General features: G+C 40.4%; 1 protein-coding gene across 5 annotated transcripts in view; it reads right to left on the reverse strand.

The window, feature by feature from the left end:
• Positions 1 to 22716, reverse strand: part of MCPH1 (microcephalin 1) — a 242378-nt gene that overhangs the window by 137107 nt on the left and 82555 nt on the right. For all 5 annotated transcript variants that reach the window (XM_026508495.4, XM_044387566.3, XM_057303506.1 and 2 more), the window contains 2 exons: positions 17839 to 17876; positions 15369 to 15531 (listed from right to left, as the gene is read on the reverse strand). In XM_026508495.4, coding sequence (XP_026364280.2) covers positions 15369 to 15531; positions 17839 to 17876 — 201 coding nt within the window. The remainder of the gene's footprint in view (positions 1 to 15368; positions 15532 to 17838; positions 17877 to 22716) is intronic.

Here is a 22716-nt window from a genome sequence, read left to right on the forward strand (position 1 = left end):
AGAAGATAAAAACACTCTCCAGGCTATCTCTAGAAGTAGATGCCAGAGAGAATATGGGCTATGAATTGAGGAAAGGCTGAATTCAAATTCAAAACTCACCCATTTTCAAGCACTGTGACTGTAAGCAACTTACTGAAACTGCTGAAGTCTCCGTGTCCACAAAGGACACAAAAGAGTCTTGTACTAACACACTGAGAGTCTAAGTAAGTCTCCTGCCAGGATGGCCCCTGTCCTTACATCTTCTGTGTGACTACCATCCCCTGGAAGCAGCCCCATCTCCCCCTCCACATATGGCTAGTTGGTCTCTAGAACCTTCCAACCTAGCGCATGGTTCTAGGGCCAGCAACCTGCACATCACCTGGGACCTGGGAGCCAGTGAAGAAGCTTAGGACCAAGACCTACTGAAACATAATCTGCATTTAATAAGATCTCCGGGGGATTCATACGTGATTAAGTGTTTAAAAAGCACTGCTCTGGCTGTCTCAAAAAAGTGGCAGGAAACCAAAATCTTAATACAACCTATTTAACCAAGACAGATAAAATAAGCAATAAAGTACTAAAAATTAGTAGTTAAGAACTCTTTTTCCTTTTTAAGAGATATTAACTGACGGAGACTGGATACCAACAGTAAGAGGAAAAGGATGGCGTACATTGACATATGCTCAAATAGTCTTACTAAAACGTTTAGCTGCATAGTATATGGGCATTTATGTGAGATTTGTGCTGCTTGTACTTTAATCTTTTCAGCCAGAAAAAATGAAAATGGATTATTCTTGGATTTTAGAGCTTAACGGCCCACTATTAGCTACTTTTTACATATTGCTAAGCAAAGACAGGGTGACCCAGCATTTCACCAGCAAACTTACATGAGAAGTCCAAATATCTTTATAAATAACACAAGCTCGTGCTTTTCTTATCAAAAGGAAAACAAAGAAATAAATATAACACATTCCAATGTAACTAAAACAAACATCAGAAACATCACTTTACTGTATGAAAACACAGTAGGAATTATTATTACCATTATAGACAATAAGCCAAATATTATGGCTACTCAGAGCAATCACTGTTCATTCTTTCTGTGAATTTGAGTTATAAAGGTTTTTTTTTTTTTAAATGAGCATCAGGTCGTCTTATTTTCAATGAGTTTTAACAAGAAAATCATGAACTACATGGATACCTCATAATATATAATGATGCACAATGTTTTTATATGACATTGTTAGCTCATCAGAGGCAAAAACAAATTCTGAGGTTTCTTAAAGAAATAAATATGTTTAGTCATGTACCTACGTGCTTATTCCTTCCACAAGTAATTAAGTGTTGTGTTCCAGCTCCGTCCTGGGTCCTGGGCCAGGTGAGACACGACATGCATGGTCTCTGCCCTCAAAGAGCTTGTAATTGCTAAGTATCCAGGGTCTGTTAAAGAGTTTCTGCTTCTCTGTTCGAAACTTTATTTTGCCCTAGTCTTTCGTGCCAAGGAGGGTATGGCTATGTCTAAGTAAGCTTTACCACCAAAAGATTCTGTTTACAATTTAACAATTGAAACAAATGCTCCACTACAATAAAGTGTACATGACAGGTCAGAAATACTTGAAGGTCAAACAATACAAACTTCCAATTACAAAATAAATAATTAATGGAGATATAATGTACAGCATGGCGACTATTTGAAAATCGCTAAAAGAACAGATCTTAAAAGTTCTCATCACAAGAAAAAGAATTTTTATGACTGTGTATGGTGACGGACGTTAGGTAGATGGTAATCGTTTCATAACATACAAATATCGAGTCGTTATGTTGTATGCCTGAAACTAATACAATGTTATGTCAATTACACCTCAATTAAAAAATTGTGAATAACATTAAGTATGTGTATACTATTCTTCCTTGTTTTATTATTATCTAACAAAGCCAAAATCAAAAAGAATTATATAAGGAGGGTGCTTGGCTGGCTCAGTCAGTAGAACATGTGACTCTTGACCCCAAGGGTGTAAGCTTGAGCCCCATGATGGGTGTAGAGATTACTTAAAAATAAAATCGTAAAAAAAAAAAAAGAATTATGCAAAACACAACGCGGTGGAGAGGTGTTTCTCTATGCACTGAAGGACACTCTCCAGTGGTGAGAAGAAAAACCAGCTTGAAAGAACTAAGAAATAGATCCATCATGCACCTCAAGCAAGCTGTTATTTCAGTTGACAAAACCACTTTTAGTTACATATTTATCATTCTCTTGTAAAGAAAAGCCTAAAAGGTTTCCTGTAGAGAACATTCCAGGGCAATGAATTTTAGGAGAAATGTATTGTGGGGATCATACATAAAAAGTATCAGGTAGCAAAATGTACAACGTTGTCAACTATAGTTTTGAAGAATGTATGACAGTTGTCTAAAATCCTGTTATTCCTCACATCAGCTCTCCTCAAAACCTAGTATTATCACTAAAGCCTAATTCACAGAGGTACTTAGGCAGACACAGAGTTCAAGTGTGCTGTTCTTTGGCAACCTATTTTAACTTGGGTATAGAGCTTAGAAACCTGAAAGAATGGACAGCTAACAATGTCCCCAAAATTACTGATAGATACCTAAAATGATATGTAAATGACAGCTGAAAACTATGTTCAAAAAGTCCCAGAGGTTTTGGATACCAGCCCTTTGTCTGAAATGTCATTTGTAAATATCTTCTCCCATTCCGTGGATTGCCTCTTACTTTTGTTGACTGTTTCCTTTGATCAAACTCAACGCCCAAAAAACAAATAATCCAGTCAAGAAATGGGCAGAAGACATGAACAGACACTTCTCCAAAGAAGACATACAAATGGCTAACAGGCACATGAAAAAATGCTCAACATCATTAGCTATCAGGGAAACAGAAATCAAAACCACATTGAGATACCACCTCACACCAATCAGAATGGCTAAAATTAGCAAGTCAGGAAATGACAGATGTTGGAGAGGATGTAGAGTAAGGGGAACCCTCTTACACTCTTGGTGGGAATGCAAGTTAGTGCAGCCCCTCTGGAAAACAGTATGGAGCGTCCTCAAGATGTTAAAAATAGAGCCACCCTACCACCCAGCAATTGCACTACGGGGTATTTACCCCAAAGATACAGACGTAGTGAAAAGAAGGGGCACATGCACCCCAATGTTCACAGCAATGTCCACAATAGCCAAACTGTGGAAGGTGCCGAGATGCCCTTCAACAGACGAATGGATAAAGAAGATGTGGTCCACATATACAATGGAATATTACTCAGCCATCAGAAAGGATGAATACCTACATCGACTACATTTACATCGACACGGATGGAACTAGAGGGTATTATGCTAAGTGAAATAAGTCAAGCAGAGAAAGACAATTATCATATGGTTTCACTTATATGTAGAACATAAGGAATAGCACGAAGGACCACAGGCAAGGGAGGGAAAACTGAAGGGGAAGAAATCAGACAGGGGGACGAACCATGAGAGACTCTGGACTCTAGGAAACAAACTGAGGGTTTCAGAGGGGAGGGGAGTGGGAGGATGGGGTAACAGGATGATGGGTATTAAGGAGGGCACGTGTTGTGATGAGCACTGGGTGTCATACGCAACTAATGAATCGTTGAAAAAAGTACATCAAAAAGTAATGATGTACTACTATATGTTGGCTAATCGAACATTAAAAAAAAAAAAAAGACTACACTTACTATGATGAGAGAAAAAAAAAAGTCCCAGAAAATCAAATCATGGTTGCATTTTTCTGATGAGACCTGAAGTTAAGATATTCTGTGTTGTTACTGCAAATAAAAATGGTTTCATTGAGTGTCAGATTGAGCACAAGTGACAACAAGGAGCTCAACGGAAAGCTGCAGAAGGGACGTGTCAAAGATGCACCTGTAGGTACAGCTGGAATTTTTTCTAAAAATGAGCTCTGAATTTGTGACACAACTCCACATGAACTTAGGGGAGGTCCTACAGTCCTCAGTCACAAGGCGAGAAGGAGATCATTCGAGGTTTAAAAAAAATTAAGAACTAGCCTCAGATGCACCAAGTTAAACAAAATAAAACCAGTGTGGTCCCCGGAGGCCAGAATTTTGAAAGGGACGGGCAGCAACAAGTACCAAAGCCGAATCTCTTGATTTGATCATTCGCAGCCTCGTGCATTTAAATTGTTTGCCAAATACGGCACCTTTTGCTCCACCTCCTCACCGCCTGATCTTTCTTGGTCTCCCTTGCTTGATCCTCCTCCTCCTTCTGGACTTTAAAATGTTGGCACAGCCCAGGGCTCTGTGCTAAACTTTGCTTCTCTCCTCCTTGTATACTCATCGCCTAGATACCATGGCTTGAAGTTCCATCTATGCACAAATGGTTCCCAAAGGAATATTTACAGTCCTAACCTTTGCTCTGAACACATGTGCATGCACACACATACACACACACACACACGTACACACACACGCACACACTTAATGTGATAGCTTTACTTGAACATCTAATAGGGATCTCACACCCAATATGTGTAGATCAGAATTTTTATTGTACCCCACACCTGCAAACATTTTTCTCCCCCAGGACCTCCTGCCTCAGTAAATGCCACCACCATCTACCCTCAGGCGGATGTAAAAAATTTAGGGAGGGGCCGTCTTGACTTCTCTACTGATACATGTCACGTGTTACGAAATCCTGTTAGATCTCCTAAAAAACACACCAGTCCGATCTCTTCTCTCCACCTATCTGCCACTATGCTAGTCATGGCCATTCTAATTTCTGACCTCGGTGATCATAACTGCCTTCTTCTGGTCACTCTGCTTACTCTTACCTTCCTGCCATCCATTCTCTACACAGAAGCCAGAGAGATCAAAGCCTGTCACTCTCTAGCTCAAATACTCCAGTGGTTCCCCGAACTACTGATCGTGACCTCCATGCTCCCTGGTTGCTAATAGCCTCTCCAAATACCTATCCTCCTTCTCCTCACTCAAAGTGCCTCAGGGCTTTCTTTCCCATACAAAGTCTCAGTTTCAAGACCCACGCACTTACTTTTTTGGGTCAGGCGTATTAATTAGATTCTGTCTAGCCCCTTTACAAAATTAAAGAACAAATTATTGGTGTATAGACATGAATTCCCAAAATGATGATGGAATCTCATTCATATTACAGTCAACGGTTGTGTCCAGAGTGACCTCACAGACTTCTCACACTCAAAAACAGCTCTCCTTTAAACTCCACTACAAGTCATCCTAGATAACGATCACAGTCCTATTCACAAGTCTTCTCAAATGGTCTCATGAAGGGCAACACCAAAGCCCTCCATTTTCCAGGGCAATCACTTTCTCCTATCTGTCCTCAACCATGAGTCCCCATGGAACTAGGAAAGCACAGTGCCTCCAGGGTGGAAAAACCACACCCGAGGAATTGCCAGGATGAACCAAAGGGATGGCAGGGAGGACGGAGGATCCGAGTGCGACCACCTATGGCCTGAGTGCCAAGGAGTTTCTACTGCAACTTGCCTGAGGCTCTGCGGAGGAAGAGAGTGGGCATTTTTTAGGAACTATCTCAGTGAAAGGAGCAACATGCTATAAGCCATATGTTTCTCCACAAATGGAATCCATTATTTTAATAATGAAAGTTTATAAATTAGGTGTACTTTGAGATGACCATTTACAGTCACTGCCTTAGGACAATGCCTTCATCAAGACTGTTTCAAAGATCTGCATTCAAATCAGACAGGCTATTTTTTCTAGTATCTCCATCACTAAACACAAATGCAAAATTTGTGCACTAAACACTATTACAAAACAAACAGGGTCCTTCTCTATTGTAAAAATGTTCTGTAAGGACTCAATGAGACAGTGGGTACGAAAACATTTTTTAAAGTGGAAGTACTTTGTCAAGGTATAATTATCTGTGGCACAGTAAGAAGGACTCTGGAATCAAGCCAATGTGGATTCAAAGAAACAAACAGAAGACCTCAGTCAGCTTGGTATTCTAAGTGCCTAGCACGTGGCTGCAGCAGACAAATGTTTGCTAGAGAGAACTTAAGCCAACAGCTCAAAAACCTAGTGATAAATGTGGTACACCAAGCATATTTTGCTTAAACATTATTCTTAGAATGTGTTCAGAAGTTAAGGTTGGGGCGCCTGGGTGGCTCAGTCATTAAGTGTCTGCCTTTGGTTCAGGGTGTGATCTCAGAGTCCTGGGATCGAGCCCCACATCAGTCTCCTCCTCTGAGAGCCTGCTTCTTCCTCTCCCACTCCCCTGGTGTGTTCACTCTCTCTCTGGCTGTCTCTCTCTGTGAAATTAAAAAAAAAAAAAAATCTTAAAAACAAAAAAGAAGTTAAGGTTAAAAAGAGAAAAAGAATGGTGTTCAAGATGATACTCTTTAGTCCTGGGAAGACAGCGTGATGGACTAGAACACCAGTGACAATCCTAGCTTCCAGGCCTGGTTCTGCCACTGGTTATAATTCTAGGACAGCGACTTAGCCCTCTTCACTCGCCAACGAGAGGTACAGGCTGCACGCACTACAGGCTTCATTCTAACTCTGACATTTGATTCTATGTTCACACCGATTAAATCAGACTCACCACTTACTGAATACAGTGTGAGAAAGCCAAAACTGCATCACATCATTTCAAGAAAATTAACTCATTATGACATCATTCTTTGATTTATGAAGCACTTGATTATGAAGTGTTTTTTATTCTTTTGTTAACAGTTAAAGTGTCTTGAAATTTGTCTATAGAACTGACCAAACTCCATACTTGCATTTACAACTGATTTAACTTTCAGACTCTATATCAAGCCTTATTCCTAAACTATTCAGAATTAACATGCTTTGACCTGAATATAGGCTGAATCACTCCTCGCTGCTAGGCGGTGTCTTTGAAGCAGAGAAGGAGCTTTATGTAACAGGAGCCAGAAGGAAGAAGTCTCGGTCACAGGGCATTCTGCTAGCTTTCAGTGAACACAAAGCAGTGTAAAGGTAAAGCAGAATCGTAGATAAGTCAGGAGAGAATGGAGGAAACACCAAATAGGTGAAAGTTAGAAGACAGGGTCTCTGAAGATTTCAACTAGCACTATACTTAAACACAATATAACAAAAAAGCTTTGGTCTACAGGGATCCTTTGGTCAAATCAATTTCTTTATTTTTCTGTTGTGTTACTTCCTGTCTCCCACGAATAGGAAACAGAGCAACTCCCGACACGGTTTTCTATTTCTCTGTATCTGCCAGACAATTTAGTCATGAAGCAGGAAAAACACAAGTCATTCTCTCTGCTGAAAACAGCAGCGTTAACAATGAAAGTAGGAACTGCTGTAAACACGTACAAATTGCCAACACGGTTTTCAGAAAAAAAAAATTTTTTTTAATAAAAATTCAAACTGAATTTTGTTATAAAATCACCATAATTTTTTTGATATGACTAACTGGGCCACATACAACCATCTAATTTTGAAGAACTGCTAGAAGCCTCCTTTACAAGCAATTTCCAAAGAATACCACACAAACCCTGAAATAAAAACATTCTCAGTAATGTTTTTCTTGGAGGCAACCTTATATAGCTAGCCAAAAGGAATATTTTAAGAATCCCCCAAATTGCATTGGGGACAAGGAAAAAGGAGGGGGACCACAGAGAGAGAGAGAGAGAGACAGTCGTTCCTTTACACAAAGACAATGTGGTCCTTGAAGTGTATCATATGGACACTTCAAATCTTGGCCCTAAAATATGGAATTCATATCTAAAAGCATACACAAGCTGCAGATGAACATTAAATTGTGTACTGAGCTTTAGACATTATCTCGCTTGGCTCTATAAGTGACAAGGGCAACTATTCTCTCTCAAAAGGGTTTATTATGCATGAGTTCGAGCCCCACGTTAGACGTAGAGATTAAAGAAAAAAAAGTTCATCATGTTTGTGCAATTGCATTTTTTAGAAAATTAAAGGAAGGAGGCCAGGCAAGAAGCAATTATCTTTGTCTTATTTAAGTGAGATAAACAGGGAAAGAGATTCAGTTCATTTCTAAACTTTTTTTTTTCTTAAGAGTGCAAGTCAGCAATAATCTATTAAAATCAATAAACACGCAACACCAGTGAGAGGAAACATTTGGCAGACATCACAAGTATATCACGAATACACAAACAGGTCCTTTACGCCACAGTAGATCTGGTCCTTTTCAATTTCCCAGGAATTGGTACTTCTCACAAGTAATGAAAAAATGTTTAGGCATCACTGGCAAAGCATTGCCTGTAGTGGCTTTCATAGAAAGATACTAATGCCAAAACTATCACTCTTAAAATCTGAGAGTGAAGCAACAGAACTCTGATGGTTTTGGAGAAGGTTAAAATATATGAAAATCGGTACTATGGTGGCTTTTACAGAAGTGGGGTTTCCAATATACAGAATTACCTCCAGATACCCAAGGGGTACTCTCCTTACGTCCCTCAAAGAATGAATGCCGCATACTTCCTGTTGCCCACCCAGACCCCACCATGTCTCCCTCTCATGCTCGCCGGGGGTCCCCCAGTCAGACCCCACTGACTCTCTTCTCCCACGCGCCTGCCCCACTCACGAGCCCTCCTGGTCATTCCTCAGACTAGCAAGGACAGAACGGACAGCCCACCGCAAAGTTCTCACTCGTCCGGAGAAAAAGTATCTTATTTAAATTGTAGGGTTAATGCATTCTGTGGACAAAACTGGTGACAGTAGACAGTGTGTGATTCTCATAGCTCCTTGGGGAAGATGATGCATTGTCATTTCTGTTGTAAAGCTAACATTTATTAAGTTCTTACTTCCTGCCAATCACTGATGTGAGCACTGTGCATGTTTAACACTTAGCTTTCACACAATCCTGCGAAGGACGCACGGTCCTCGGCTCCGTGTCACAAACAGGGAACCACAGCTCAGTGAGGAGGCATACCATTCTCAGACCCAGGCAGCTGAACGAAGTCTATACCCATTTTATGTGGGGATGGAGGTTAATGTTCAGCCTGTGAAATCTCGGGATCTGGGACCAGCCATGGAACTTGGCATTGGACTCTTCTGTACTCAATTATTTTTCCTGTTGTTTCATGTTATCATCCTACTGTTAAAACGTCAGAAGCCTAGATCTTGTGTTATACTTTTGTGGTTCTATTTCAAAATACCCTTCATGTAAATGTAGCACCAATCTGGACTTTGTAAATGGTGACGATACTATGACAGAAATACACGGGGACCTCCAGACAGAGCATATACATATGTATTTATGGATGTGTCTTTTCAGGGTAGTTATTTAAATGCTAATATCCTTCTCGTTCCTATTCTCTCTGAATAACTATTTGTTGATTTGGGTCTTCCCAGTAGGAGCCAATATAAAATATATGAACCTGTCAGAAGTCTTTTTTATAGAAGAGATCGCCTTAATCAGGGGTTTAGTATGGGAAAAATAATATTAAATTTTCAAGCAGCGGCTTTACCACTATTTAAAATCACTATACTGGTATATTCAATGTGTTATTTAAAAATATTAACTGATTGCTTTCACGCACCATCTTGCTAGTGTAAAAACCTTGAAGAAGGCTCTCAGGGTTCAGCGTTCTTACAGCTGTCTCAGTCCAGTCTTTGCTCTTGTCTTAGAGTCCACACAGCTGGTCCTCCCTCTCCAGGCTAGCTCAGATGCCCACCAGCATCACCCAGTAAGCATGAAGGAACAGGAACAGCTTCAAAATAGTTAGAGACCCAAGGCAATCTATTTTATACTTTTTGTAGGCATTTCTTCACCTTTTTCCTTAATGTTCTCTATTTCTCAACTCTTTCTTCTTGTTTATAATCAACAAAGTCAGTTCTGAAGACAAGAAGTCCTAAATAAATGTATTGGCAGAGCTGGTTCCTTCCGGACACTCTAAGGGAGAATCTGGTCCAAGATTCCCTTGGCTGCTGGAAGTCCTTGGCGTTCCTTGGCTTGTAGATACCTCACTTCAAGCTCTGCCTCTTCACGTGGCCAACTACCTTCTGCGTCCTTCTAAGCTTTCTTGAAGCTTATCCTGAGAGAATTCATACCTATTAAAAGTGATCAACCTGGGAGCGCCTGGGTGGCTCAGTTGTTAAGCGGCTGCCTTCGGCTCAGGGCGTGATCCCAGAGTCCTGGGATCGAGCCCCACATCCGGCTCCACTAGGAGCCTGCTTCTTCCTCTCCCTCTGCACCTCCCCCCTGCTTGTGTTCCCTCTCTCGCTGGCTGGCTCTCTGTCAAATAAATAAATAAAATCTTAAAAAAAAAGAGTCATCATCCTGGGGTACAGTGAAGTAGATAATATGGTACTTATGGAATTAATACATTTGTACTTATGGGATTGCAGAATGATGAACCCCCTAGAAGCTGTCCACAGCTGAGCCCCAGACTCTGTGACTATGTTACCTTCTATGGTGAAAGGAACATTGCCAATGCAATGAAGTTAGGGACCTTGAGATGGGGAGCTATCCTGGATTATCCAGGTTGGCCCCATGAGAACACAAAGGTCCTTATAAGTGAAAGACAGAGGCAAGAAATCAGAGGAGGTGTGACAAGAGAAGCAGAAGTCACAAGGATGTAATTGCTGCCAGGGGCCACAAGCCAAGGAATGCAGGTGGCCTTTAAAGCTGGAAAAGGCAGGAAACAGACTCTCCCCTAGAGGTTCTGGAAGGAATAGGGCCCTGACAACACCTGGGCTTGAGCCCAGTGAAACCTATTTTGGACTCTTGACCTCCAAAAACCATAAGAGAATAAATTTGTGCTCCGTTTAAGCCAATAAATTTGTGGCAATCTGTTACAGCAGTCATAGGAAGGGAACAGAGTACCATGGACTCCTCAGAAGAGATTATTCAAGGTGGCGCCACCTTGTGCTTATCTAAGAGAACTGCTTCCAGCTGAGTTGGCTGAGCATCTTGGCAAGGATCCACGCGTGACATGTGGGCTCCGGGTGCTACAAACACTTGGTACCCTGCTAGTCGGAGCCAGAGGGAGCAGAGGTCACTGCATTAAACTGGCAGGGTCCCTTATGCCGGATTCATGGTTCAGATACTCCTGGTGCTGGGATGGGATGTGCCGTCTTGGCCACATCTTGTCTTGGCCCTGGTTTCTCTTACAGGTACATGACGTCAGCCTTGGTGCACAGGATGAACAGGCAGCCCGTACTAATGTATTCCTCTTTAATCATAAAGAATCTTTGTTAAACCATCTTTGTAACAACTTTTTTATGGCTGCTCAAGTCAACAGCACCGGCACTATCCACTAACCCCTTCCCCTCACACCCTGCAGCCTATCCACGGGAAAGCCACTGAACTCCGCCTCACGGTACTGTCCAAATCAGAGCATGTCTCGCCACCCAGTCCAAGCTGTGGTTTTCTCTCACTGGAAAACTAAGGAAACAGTTTGCCAGCAGGCTCCCTGATGCTACTCCTTCTTCCCCACAGTGAGCTCTGCATGTAGCAGCCACCATCCTCTGAAAAACACAGCTTGGAGCATCTCACTCCCTGGACAGAAACTTTCTGATAGCTCATGATGACACAGGAATATTAACCAAACACTACCACGGCCAAGCTTCCCTTCACCCACTGGCTCTCTTGTCTCATCTTCTACTTTTTCTCTTGGTAAGCCCCAACCAAGCCTTCTTATTATTCCTCAAACGTACTGATCCTGCCTTCAGGATCCCACCCTCACTGTAGCAGTCAGTGCCTTGAAGACTGGACCTGGAGTGCTGACTTTATAGGCGCTGTCTAGGAACTCCAGCAGCCCAACACCTGGAGGGCCGGGGGTTCTGTGGGAGGAGGGGTTACAGCTGGCGGGAGTGGAGCCTGGGCAGCCCTGCAAAGGGAGAAGAGGACTATCCTATCCTGAGGTCAGGTGGTTCACCAGCAGGGAGTCCACGATGCAAGAGAGTCATCCAAGTTGTGGCAAGAATCACGGTTATCTTTATTTATTTATTTGACAGAAAGAGGGAGAGAGTGAAAGCGGGGCGAGGGGCAGATGGGGAGGAAGAGAAAGAGGGAAAGAATCCCAAGCAAGCTCCTCACTGAGTGCAGAGCCTGACGTGGGGCTTGATTTTAAAACCAAGATCATGACCTGAGCGGGAACCAAGAGTCAGACACTAAACCGACTGAGCCACCCACGTGCCCCATCACAGTTGTCTTTTATTACTGAGCAGTATTCCACAGTACGGAAGTTTATTTATCCCTTTACCCACCAAGGGACATATGTGTTGTTGTCAGGTTTTGGTAATTATAAGCAAAGCTGCTACAGATATTCATGATATTCGTGTACAGGCTTTTGTGTGAGTGTGAACTTTCATTTCTCTCTGGCAAACACCTAGGAGCAGGGTTGCTGAATGACATGGTGAGTATACATCTAACATCACAAGAACTTTCCCAGCTATTTTTCGGAATGGCTGTGCCACCTCCCAACCTCACCAGCAGTGTATGGTGCTCTGCGTCTCTGCTACAGGACTGTCAACGCACTTTATAATTTAGCTGTTCTGGTAAATATGTGGTGGTATCTCCTTGTGGCTGTAAATCGTGTTTCTCTAATGACGTTGACACATTTTCATCTGCATATATTTGGTAGAGTGTGTTCAAAAAAATGCTTTTGGCTATTTTTTGTTTGGGTTGTTTCTTATTTTTGAGTTTTGAGAGTTCTTTATATATTTTGGATTTAAGTCTTTTGTCAGATGAGATGTGCAAATGTTTTCTCCTGGCTTCCTTAGAATGTTCTTCATGGAGTGTAGTTTTTACACTTGATGAAGTATCATTTATCACTTTTCCTTTTATACATCATGTGTTACACATCGTGTCTAAGAACTTTAGGGACACCTGGGTGGCTCAGTTGGTTAAGCATCTGACTTTGGCTCAGGTCATGATCCCCGGATCCTGGGATCCAGCCCCCGCATCGGGCTCTGTGCTCAGCAGGGAGTCTGCTTCCCCCTCTCCTACTGCCCCTCCCCCAATCATGTTCTCTTTCTCTCTCTCTCTCAAATAAATAAATAAAATTAAAAAAAAAAAACTCTCCATCTAAACCTGGGTCATACCCTATGTACTTTTAAGAATTTTATCATTCTACATTTTAGTCTGATCCATTCTGAGGTAATCTTTGTATATGGTGTGAGACACAGGTCCAGTTTTGGTCTGTAGATGTCCAGCACCTTTTACTGAAAAGTCTTACCTTTCTCCACTGAATTGCCTTTGGTTCTAGGTCAAAAACCAGTGGGCCATATTTGTGGGTCTATTTCTGGACTCTCCATTGTTTCATTATCTGTCTTCCCAGACACTGAATTGCCTTGATTACAGAGGCTTTAAAGGATGCCTTAAAAATCAGACCATGTTAGTCCTCCAACTTTGTTCTTCTCTTTCTAAATTGTTTTAACTATGCTAGTTCTTCTCTCTCTCTATATATATATATGTATGTATACATGTATATGTGTATCGTTTAGAATACACATATAGTCATACATGTATATATACATGTATATACATATGTACATATATACATGTATATGTATATAGTTTAGAATCAGTTTATCTATATCTTCGAAGAATTGTCCTGAGGTTTTAATTGGGAATGTATTGAATCTCTAGACTGTTTTAGGGAGGAGTGACATTTTAACTATACTGAGTCTTCCAATCCATGAACATAGTATGTCTCTCCATTTATCAGTTCTTTAATTTTTTTAACCAGTATTTTATAGTTTTCAGCATACAGATTCTGCACATATTTTTATGTCATTGAGTATTTCAAGGTCACCCCTGTATTATTACATCCTTATATCTTGGCAATTTGTTCTAAGAGCTTTTTTGTAGATTTCTTGCAATTGTCTACATGGACAATCATGGTGTCTATGAATAGACATAGTACCATTTCTTCCTCTCTCACCTAAATGTCTTTTACTTCATTTTCTTACTTTATTGCAGTTGTACTTCATTCATTCACTCATGTGACCAAGTGGCCCAGGTTCTACCTGAGCCCTGGAAGTTCACCAAATAGCATTTTCCACTTCCTGCCTTTCCCATGTATAGTGGTTAATCCCACATAAAGTTACCATATGCTAAATTTGCATCTGGCTCTGTTTCTATGTGTGATTAGTGGGAGAATATTGGCAGTACCCCGAGCAGAAACACGGAGGCATCAAGAGAGTTCGTCTTTACACATGGCAACAGTAAATACTGATTCTCATGTCTGACCTCTCTGCTCAAAGTCCCAGAAGAATAGATTGGGTACAGAATCAAGCACAGATGTATATCCTCATAAATGATAAAGTACATTTTTTCCTCTGACACAGGAGGGAAGGAAGAGCCAACTGATAAAGACACAGAAACACTGTGAATTGGAGAGAAGGAAGACAGGGTATTCATCCATGGAAGCTAGAGTTATAAATGATATTTCTTACAAATAAATGGGGATCAGTACATATATATAATTAGGTAAGGTAGTCCCCAATTGCCACCAGTGCAAACAGTACTTTTTGGGGGGAATTTCAAACCTTTTCACTTCATGACTTTAAGCACTAATGTCACAAACATCTTATACCAGAGAGCTGCGGGGTTAAGTCATGACACAGAAAAAAGACCATAGCCATTCTTAAAAATACATCTGCAGTTTGTTTGCATATTATAATTCTACTGGTTTAAATTAACATAGGATTAATATAATACAGTCTTAGGGGGAGGAGGAAGGAGGTTGGATATGTAGCATATTCAATATAGTAACACAAGTAAGAAATGACAGTACTCTCATCAGAGAGCAATGCTTTGGAGAGACCATAGGTTGAGGATCAAAGTAAAAATAGAAAGAGTAACAATCTCAATTTCTATGAATAATGAAAACAATGATTTAAAAAAAAAAGCTACCTTTAATGCACAGAAATAAGGGCAAGTAATGTTACAGATAGATATGCGCAAGATAAAACATATCCAAATGGGATTAAATGAACATGTTTCATCCTAAGTAAATCCATCTGTAAAAACAATCACTGAATTCTTTTGGCTTTTTAAACCATCACTAACATAGGTCACATTATTTCTTGGTCAAACACAGAAGAAAGTTCATTTGACTGTGAGAACACGCATTTTGTGTTTTCATTCCAAGCCTGTTCTAATCTTATTTCTGCCAGTGGCTGAGGTCTGTATCCAGAAGGCCACTCTTCTGCTTTCGGTCCTCACCACACTCCTGTTCCCCAGGGATCAGCAGTGGCTGGAGGTTTGGGGCCAAAGGGAGAAGAGATCAGGGAGAGAACAGGAATGGGATTCACGGCTCATAGGAAAGTGTACAAATTCACATGAATGCGAATCTAGTGATCCAGTGTCACCAACTCGGGATGACCACATCTATGACAACACCTTCTGTTTTCACATATGTACTTCCAACATCTGCTTACATAGTGGCTTACCCATTCATAAGAGAGAATCCAGCAGCCACGCGCGATTCCCAGCAGCACATTCAGCGTTCGCAGGGGCTTCCCAGTGAGCACGTGAGTCGTAGTGTCACACACTTCCCGGGCAAATGAAAAGCCCTTCAATTTATTCACAACCTGGATGACGAGGTTCTGCTTTCTGTTAAATAGGAGGAAACAAATCAACAAAATGACTATGTTACCTACATAGGAACATCGAGGTGATTACATTGAATAATAATTAAAAAAAAAAAAACTAGAAAGCTAAAATTCTATGATGATCTCAGCTACGGAGCTCACATTTTAATTTCTTTACAATCAATGACTTAAAATCTGGGAAATAAAAAAACTTCAGTTTTCAGCTCCAACTGTCTATTTTAATGGCTGATGAAGCTGCCCCAGGCTATAAGTGTCTTTGCCGCATGTCCATGGGCAGGAACACAGCCAGCATCAGAAGGGCCCCGGCTCTTCCCACCACTATTACTTCTCAGACAGATCTGAACCAACCTCTGCATGGTCAGGACAAAGCTTATCACTTGCTTATTTTATTTGAAATATAACATTTATTAGAATTCACACATACAGTTTTTTCTAGTAAGAGGGGGAAAAGGGTCCTTTTCGTTACATTATCAGATCAAACCTTATGGCCAATGTGGCAGAGCCTCCTTATTTTTGCAAAGCCCATCATTATTTGTCTTCTGGTCTGTCATTCCATTGGTACCTTAAGTACCTTTTAAGAAATATATATTCTTCCCATCTAACTTCCTCACCAAATTACTCATCATTTTTCCTCTCTTCCCTTTACGATCACCTTACTAAATAAAGCCCTTGGTTCTGACACATTGCATTTCCCTCTCCCTCCCAGCAAGTTTTGGAAATCCCCCAATGAAATACAGAGGACATGAAGGGCTTTCTAAGACACACTATGACGTACACAGTGAGTTAAGAGATAAATTTCTCTCCTCTCCAAAAACTATTATGAAGACAAAGAGGCTGCTCTTGCCCCTGCGTCGAGTGTCTCTAACAGTGCCCCGTCCTTCCTAGTTTTGTCACTACCGTCTTGGGCGTGTCAATCCAAGACCTGTTTCTTTACATGAGAAATGAAAGGGCGGTACTGTTTCACACTTTAAATTCTTAGAGATCCCTAAGGCAAAAAAAGACTAACGGGTCAAGATCTGGGGCCTATCACCACTTCAACTAGAGAATCTGTGCTTATTGGGGTGATGGAAAATATTAAATTGGGGAGAAATGTAAAGAAAACAAAAGCATAAGTGAAAAGCTCTAAACCATATGCTCCCCAGAACCCTGCATTTCCACATGTCGACGATTTTCCTTACTCCAGGTCTGGCAGCTGCCTGCTCTTTGTTGGATGTGTTAATCAAGAACAAGTGTGTCTGCGAGACGCGGCCGATCAACGCGGCATCGGGACGTCTAAGTCTTGTTCTTAACTTCAGACAAGAAGTATGTGTGGGGGGAAGAAAAATAAAAAGAGAATATGGCCTAAATGGAAGTTTGATTTTCAAAACTTTGATGGAGAAAATAACTATTTACTAATGTGTTTTATACTGGGGGCAAAAATACAGATTCTAAAAAATATCACACCCACCATACTCAATTTTCACTTCCATATTAGACAATTTGGAATGTTCAGTATATTTCATGAGATCAACAAAAATTGTGAGCGTGCTCCTTCTTCACTAGCTAACGTATGGTGTTTGAGCCATTGGTCCTTTTGATTTCACATGCCATGGGTGGGAAAAGGATCCTACAACAGAAAGTATTATAAGCATGCATTTTTTTACAGGCTATTTTTCACTGAAATGTCCCAACGTTTTGACGAATGCCTTAAAACATTACAACGTATGATTGATACTAAAAAAAAACCAAAACAAACAAAAAATAAAACATCCCCCCCCAGTTTTCCCCTTTAAACAGGAATTGAAAAATCTTTACAAAGAATATGGTGCTATATTTTTGTTGGATATGCTATATATTGTGTTAAATGTTTAAGGAAGATGATAAGAACGTGCCAGCAAGCTATTAACTCTTTCCCAAAATGTGTAGATAGCGGCTTTCATAGAGCTGTAGAGAGCTTCCCAGCAAAGTGTTTCTTTAAGAACTTTGAGGGAATCCCCCAGTGATGCTCCATTTATTGAACTTTCATGGGGTAGAAGTGGTAGACACAAAGAGACAGTAAATAGGAAGAAGCAAGAGGAGCAGCAAAATACTAGAATACCTCTTAATGTTACGTAAACAACTCAGAAAGTCTTCGGCGCTAAACCGCTCACAGTTTTCTAACCACCGTTTTTATTTCCAGCGTTCTTCTAACTCCAACATCAGTTACACAGAGTAACAGCAAAACAGCGCAAAGCTCCGAGCTGCCTTAAAAGCGCAGCATCACGGTATATGAAAGAAAAATCTGAAATTTTACATTGAGCAGAAAGTTATCAAAACAATGAGTACTTACTCAGATGGCATGCTTGTCATGACTAATGTTCTTGTTGGCTAGAGATTTCAAAAGAGAAGGAACAAAAAACAATCAGAAGTATAAAAAACATTTTTCCCACAGAAATTAACTTTAATACATTTTTTGAAAAGTTACATCACTTAAAAAATAAACATTTAAGCATATATCAAAGTAAAAAAACTTTATATTCCTGGAAAAAAAAAAAACCAGCCCGAGAGATACAAACTCAGATACTATTCCTAAACTAATCCAAAATAATTCCAGAACATGAGGTAGAGGAGCGGGGGTGGGAAGTCTATTCCCCTAGTTAGCTGGCAGACCTCTAAATGTGCCATCCTGCTTAGGGACCTGCGAGGAAGAAGACTGTGAGAAGGCATTTTTTGCAGGATGAAGAGCCGTTTTCCTAAGGTTTCTAGACAACTCTAGCCCTGCCTCAGTCACACATATACAGTACTGCTTGTGCTGCTGGGTGCCTGGGTCCCTCAAATGCTTTACCCTCTTGCACACAGAAGCTCAGATAATGGGACTGCTTACGCATGGGTTAGTATCTGCTATTAATTGGAACGGTAAAGTTTCTTTTTTTTTTTTGAAAATAAGTTTTTAAATACTTTTTTTTTACTTACATAGACACATGCTGATGGCATAAAAAACATATATATTAAGTGCTTTGGAAATATGTCATTAGAAATATAAATTCCCCTAAATTTCTACCAGCCAGAAATGACTACTGTTTAATAATTTGGTATATATTCTGTCAAATGTTCTTTCCATTGGAGTGTGTGTATATGTATAATTAAAATAAAATGAACTCACATTATCCACACATTTTTGTAACTGAGATGATACACTTTGAATGCAGACAACTGTGTAGTGTAACAATGAACTAACCATCACACACTTACTGTGTCTTGAAGGACCATGCGAATAAATGAGGAGAAGGAACAAAAGGCACTCAGAGGACCCTACGTGGACACGCACGATGGAGTCGAGGGGCCTGTGTACTGTACAGGTGTATTTGGGGAAGGTGGAGGAAGGAGAATGAAGAGATAATATCAGTCAAAAAGATACTCAAAGGAAGAACTCCAGTGGCAGATGTGCTGACTCAGGATGACCACTGACCTCTTGGCAGTTGTCCCTCCAGAGTAGTCTATTGTTAGCTCTCCTTTGTTTCGGATACAAAGGGAACAACTATAGCAGTTTGTGGGCTGAGTCTGGAGACTCTAGGAGTCTCTAGTCACCAGGGGAGATTCTGGTGGAACCTAGTCATGATCTTCAACGTTATCCTTGCATGAAAGCTATGCAGGCCCAGTGATGTGACCAGCCCCAAATAAAGTCCAAGAGGCGCTCCTTCCATGACATCCACTTTCTTCTGTAGAACCATCCAAAAGATGCCAGTAGAATGTCATCTGTGGAAAGTAACCCATGGAGTGAAGGGGAAGGGAACAGGAAATCTCCTGACTTCTCCAATGCTAGGCTTCATCTCCATGGCTTTGCCCTTCTTTACCTGCACCCCCTCTCCAGGTGAGCTTTCACACATCCTCATGGCTTTACATACCAGCCACATGCTGACGATTCCCAATTTCATATCTCTAGCACAGACCTATTTCCTGATATCCCGACTCAAATATTCTACTGCCTACATGATAAAGAGGGCCATCTGGAGGTCTAACAAGAATCTTTAATTCGACATGTCTGAAACTGAGACACTGTTCCAGTCGGGCAATTAGGCAAAAAAAATGAAATAAAAGACACCCAAATTGGAAAAGAAGTAAAGCTATCTCTATTCATAAATGAGATGATCTCATATGCAGAAAACTCTAAAGAACCCAGAAAAACGTTAGAACTCATAAATGAATCCAGCAAAGTCGCAGGATACAAAAATTAGTGTGCAAAAATCAGTTGTATTTCTATACATGAATAATCATCAGAAAAGGAAATTAAGAAATAATTTCATTTATATTAGTGTCCAAAGGAATAAAATATTTGGGAATAAAGTTAATAAAAGAGACATAAAAAAACCAAACACTGAATATTAAAAAAAAAACATCGAGGAAAGAAATATGAAAAGACCTCAATACATGGAAAGACATCCTGTGTTCATGCACTGGAAAATTAAATATTGTAGGATGACAAGACTGTCTAAAGCACCTTTAGTGCAAGCTCTACCAAAATCCCAGTGGTGAGTTTTGGAGAAATGGAAAAACACATCCCAAAATTCATATGGAATTCCAAGAAAACCCAAATAGCCAAAATAATCTGGAAAAAGAAACACAAAGCTGGAGAACTGACACTTCCCAATTTCAAAACCTACTACAAAACTACAGTAATCAACACTGTATGGTGCTGCCATAAGAACAGATATGAATACAGAGCTGAAAGTCCAGAAATAAACTCTCACATCTAAGGTCAACTGATTTTTGACCAGGGTGGGTGCCAAGACCACTCATGTGTAAAGAACAGTCTCTTCAACAAATGGTGCTGGTAGAACAGACAGCCACAGACAAAATGATGTGGGACCCCTGCTTTACACCATATATAAAAATTAACTCAAAGTAGATCAAAGACCTACATTTAAGAGCTAAAGTTATAGAACTCTCAGAAGAAAACAAAAAGGAAAATCTTCATGACCCTGAATTTGGCAATAGTTCCTTAAACAGGGCACCAAAAGCACAGGCAAAAAGAAAAAAATAAATCGGAATTCATCAAAATTAAAAACTTTGATGCATCAAAAACTACTATCAAGAGAATGAGAAAGATAACCCACAGAATAGGAGAAAATATTTGCCAATCATATATCTGAGAAGTGTTAATACCCAGAATACATATAACTCAACAACAACAAAAAGACAACAACAGATTTTAAAAATGGGCAGGGGCTCCTGGGTGACTCATCAGTGTCGCGTTCAACTCTTGATTTTGACTCAGGTCCTGGGAAGGTGCCCCTCATCAGGCTCTGTGCTCAGCGCAGAGTCTGCTTGAGATTTTTCCCTCTCCCTCTACCCCTCCTGCTTGTGCTCTTGCCCTCTCTCTTTTTCTCTCTTAAATAAATAAATCTTCTTTAAAAAAAGGACAAATAACTTGAATAGACGTTTCTTCCAAAGAAGAAAAGCAAATGGACAACGAGCACATGGAAAGATGCTCAACATCACTAAACTGTCAAATCCAAAATGAAATCTCAGTGAGATACCCCTTCCTGCCTGCTAGGTTGGCTACAATCAAAAACGTGAAAAATAACAAGGATTGATTTAAAAAAAAAATGATGCCTCTATTGTGGAAAACAGTTTTGTGGTTCCTCAAAAAGTTAAACCCAGAATTACCATACAGTCAAAACACTTACTCCGAGGTATATACCAAAAAGGATTGAAAACAGGGACTCAGATACTTGTGTGAGAATTGTCGTCACAGCATTATTCATAAGAGCCAAAGTGTGGAAACTGCCTACGTGCCCAACAATAGATGAGTGGATATGATTAATCTGGTGTTTACGCACAATACATTATTATTATCCAGCCATAAAAAGTAATGAGGCTCTAATATATATGACAACATGGAGGACTCTGAAAACAGCGTGCTAAGTGAAAAAAGCCAGACACACAAGACAAATATTGTATGACTCTACTTATATAAAATATCTAGCATAGGTAAATTCATAGAGGCAGAAAATAGAACAGACTCCCAGGGTCCCAGGCTGGGGCGGGGAGTGGGGAGTTGTGGCTTAATGAGTTCCAAGTTTTATTATGGAGTGAAGAAAATGTTCTGGAAGGAGAGAGTGATGATGATTGCATAACACTGAACACTGCCACTGAACCGTACCTTAAAAATGGTTAAAATGGCAAATGTTATGTTGTACGTATTTTATCATGATAAAACAATATCACTACCAATCTTCTCTCCCAAATCCACTCCTTCCACTGGTTTAGTGGCAATTCCCGTCCTGCTCAGGTCAAAAGCATTTTCATCATCATTCTCTTCATTACTTTCTCATACCCCACATTCAATCCATCAACTCATCCTATCAACTCAACCTTGCAGATGTATCTAGAATCTGACCGCTTCTCATCAACTCCACTCGTGACGTGCCAGCATCTCACATGGGTCACTGTCAAAGCCACTTAAATCATCTCCCTGCTAAATTCCCAGAGACTTCAGTTAACGCCCAATGCACAATCAGAGCCAAACTATGAAAACACACATTTGATTGCATCCCTCTTATTCTCCTAGCCTCTGGTGGCTTCATGTCTCACTCTTCATATATATGAACATGTGAATATAATCTATTAATCTATTACTATCACTCAAAAAAAGAAAATCGTGAATATGACCCCTGTTAAGTCTAAGTGGAGGAAGGTCAGACAGTTAAGTCAACCAGAACCTTGACAGCCAGGGGACATCCCTCCTAGGCTGAGGGGGAGAAACGGTTGTATATAAGGAAACTCAGACCCCAAAATAAAAGTCTAAATGAAAAGAAAAAATAAAAAAAAGGCAAAACAAACAATCTGACTTGTAGATGTCTGATAAGGAATCTAGAAGAGAAAGGGTCATTGACACGGTCCAGCCCCAAAACCTACAAGAGACAAGCTCTCCCTAGAGTCCCATGCTAACAAGTGCTGTGATCGAGAGCACACGTTCAGACTGGTGTGACAAATATTCCTGGCCTGAAATACAGTGATGAGACAGAAGGAGCAATGTTGTTATTAAGAGTAAGCATGTTTACTTATCTGTTCTTATAAATTATGCATGAGAAGACATATCCAATAGAATTCCCTCGTTTAATCAAGGAAGCTCTTTATACAATGATATGGATTGATATCTGCAACTTATTTTAAAATGAATAACAAAATAAGATGGTTGACAGATAGATACATGATAGATGACAAA

This window comes from Ursus arctos, unplaced genomic scaffold (assembly GCF_023065955.2).
Source record: "Ursus arctos isolate Adak ecotype North America unplaced genomic scaffold, UrsArc2.0 scaffold_27, whole genome shotgun sequence".
NCBI classification, from domain to species: domain Eukaryota; kingdom Metazoa; phylum Chordata; class Mammalia; order Carnivora; family Ursidae; genus Ursus; species Ursus arctos.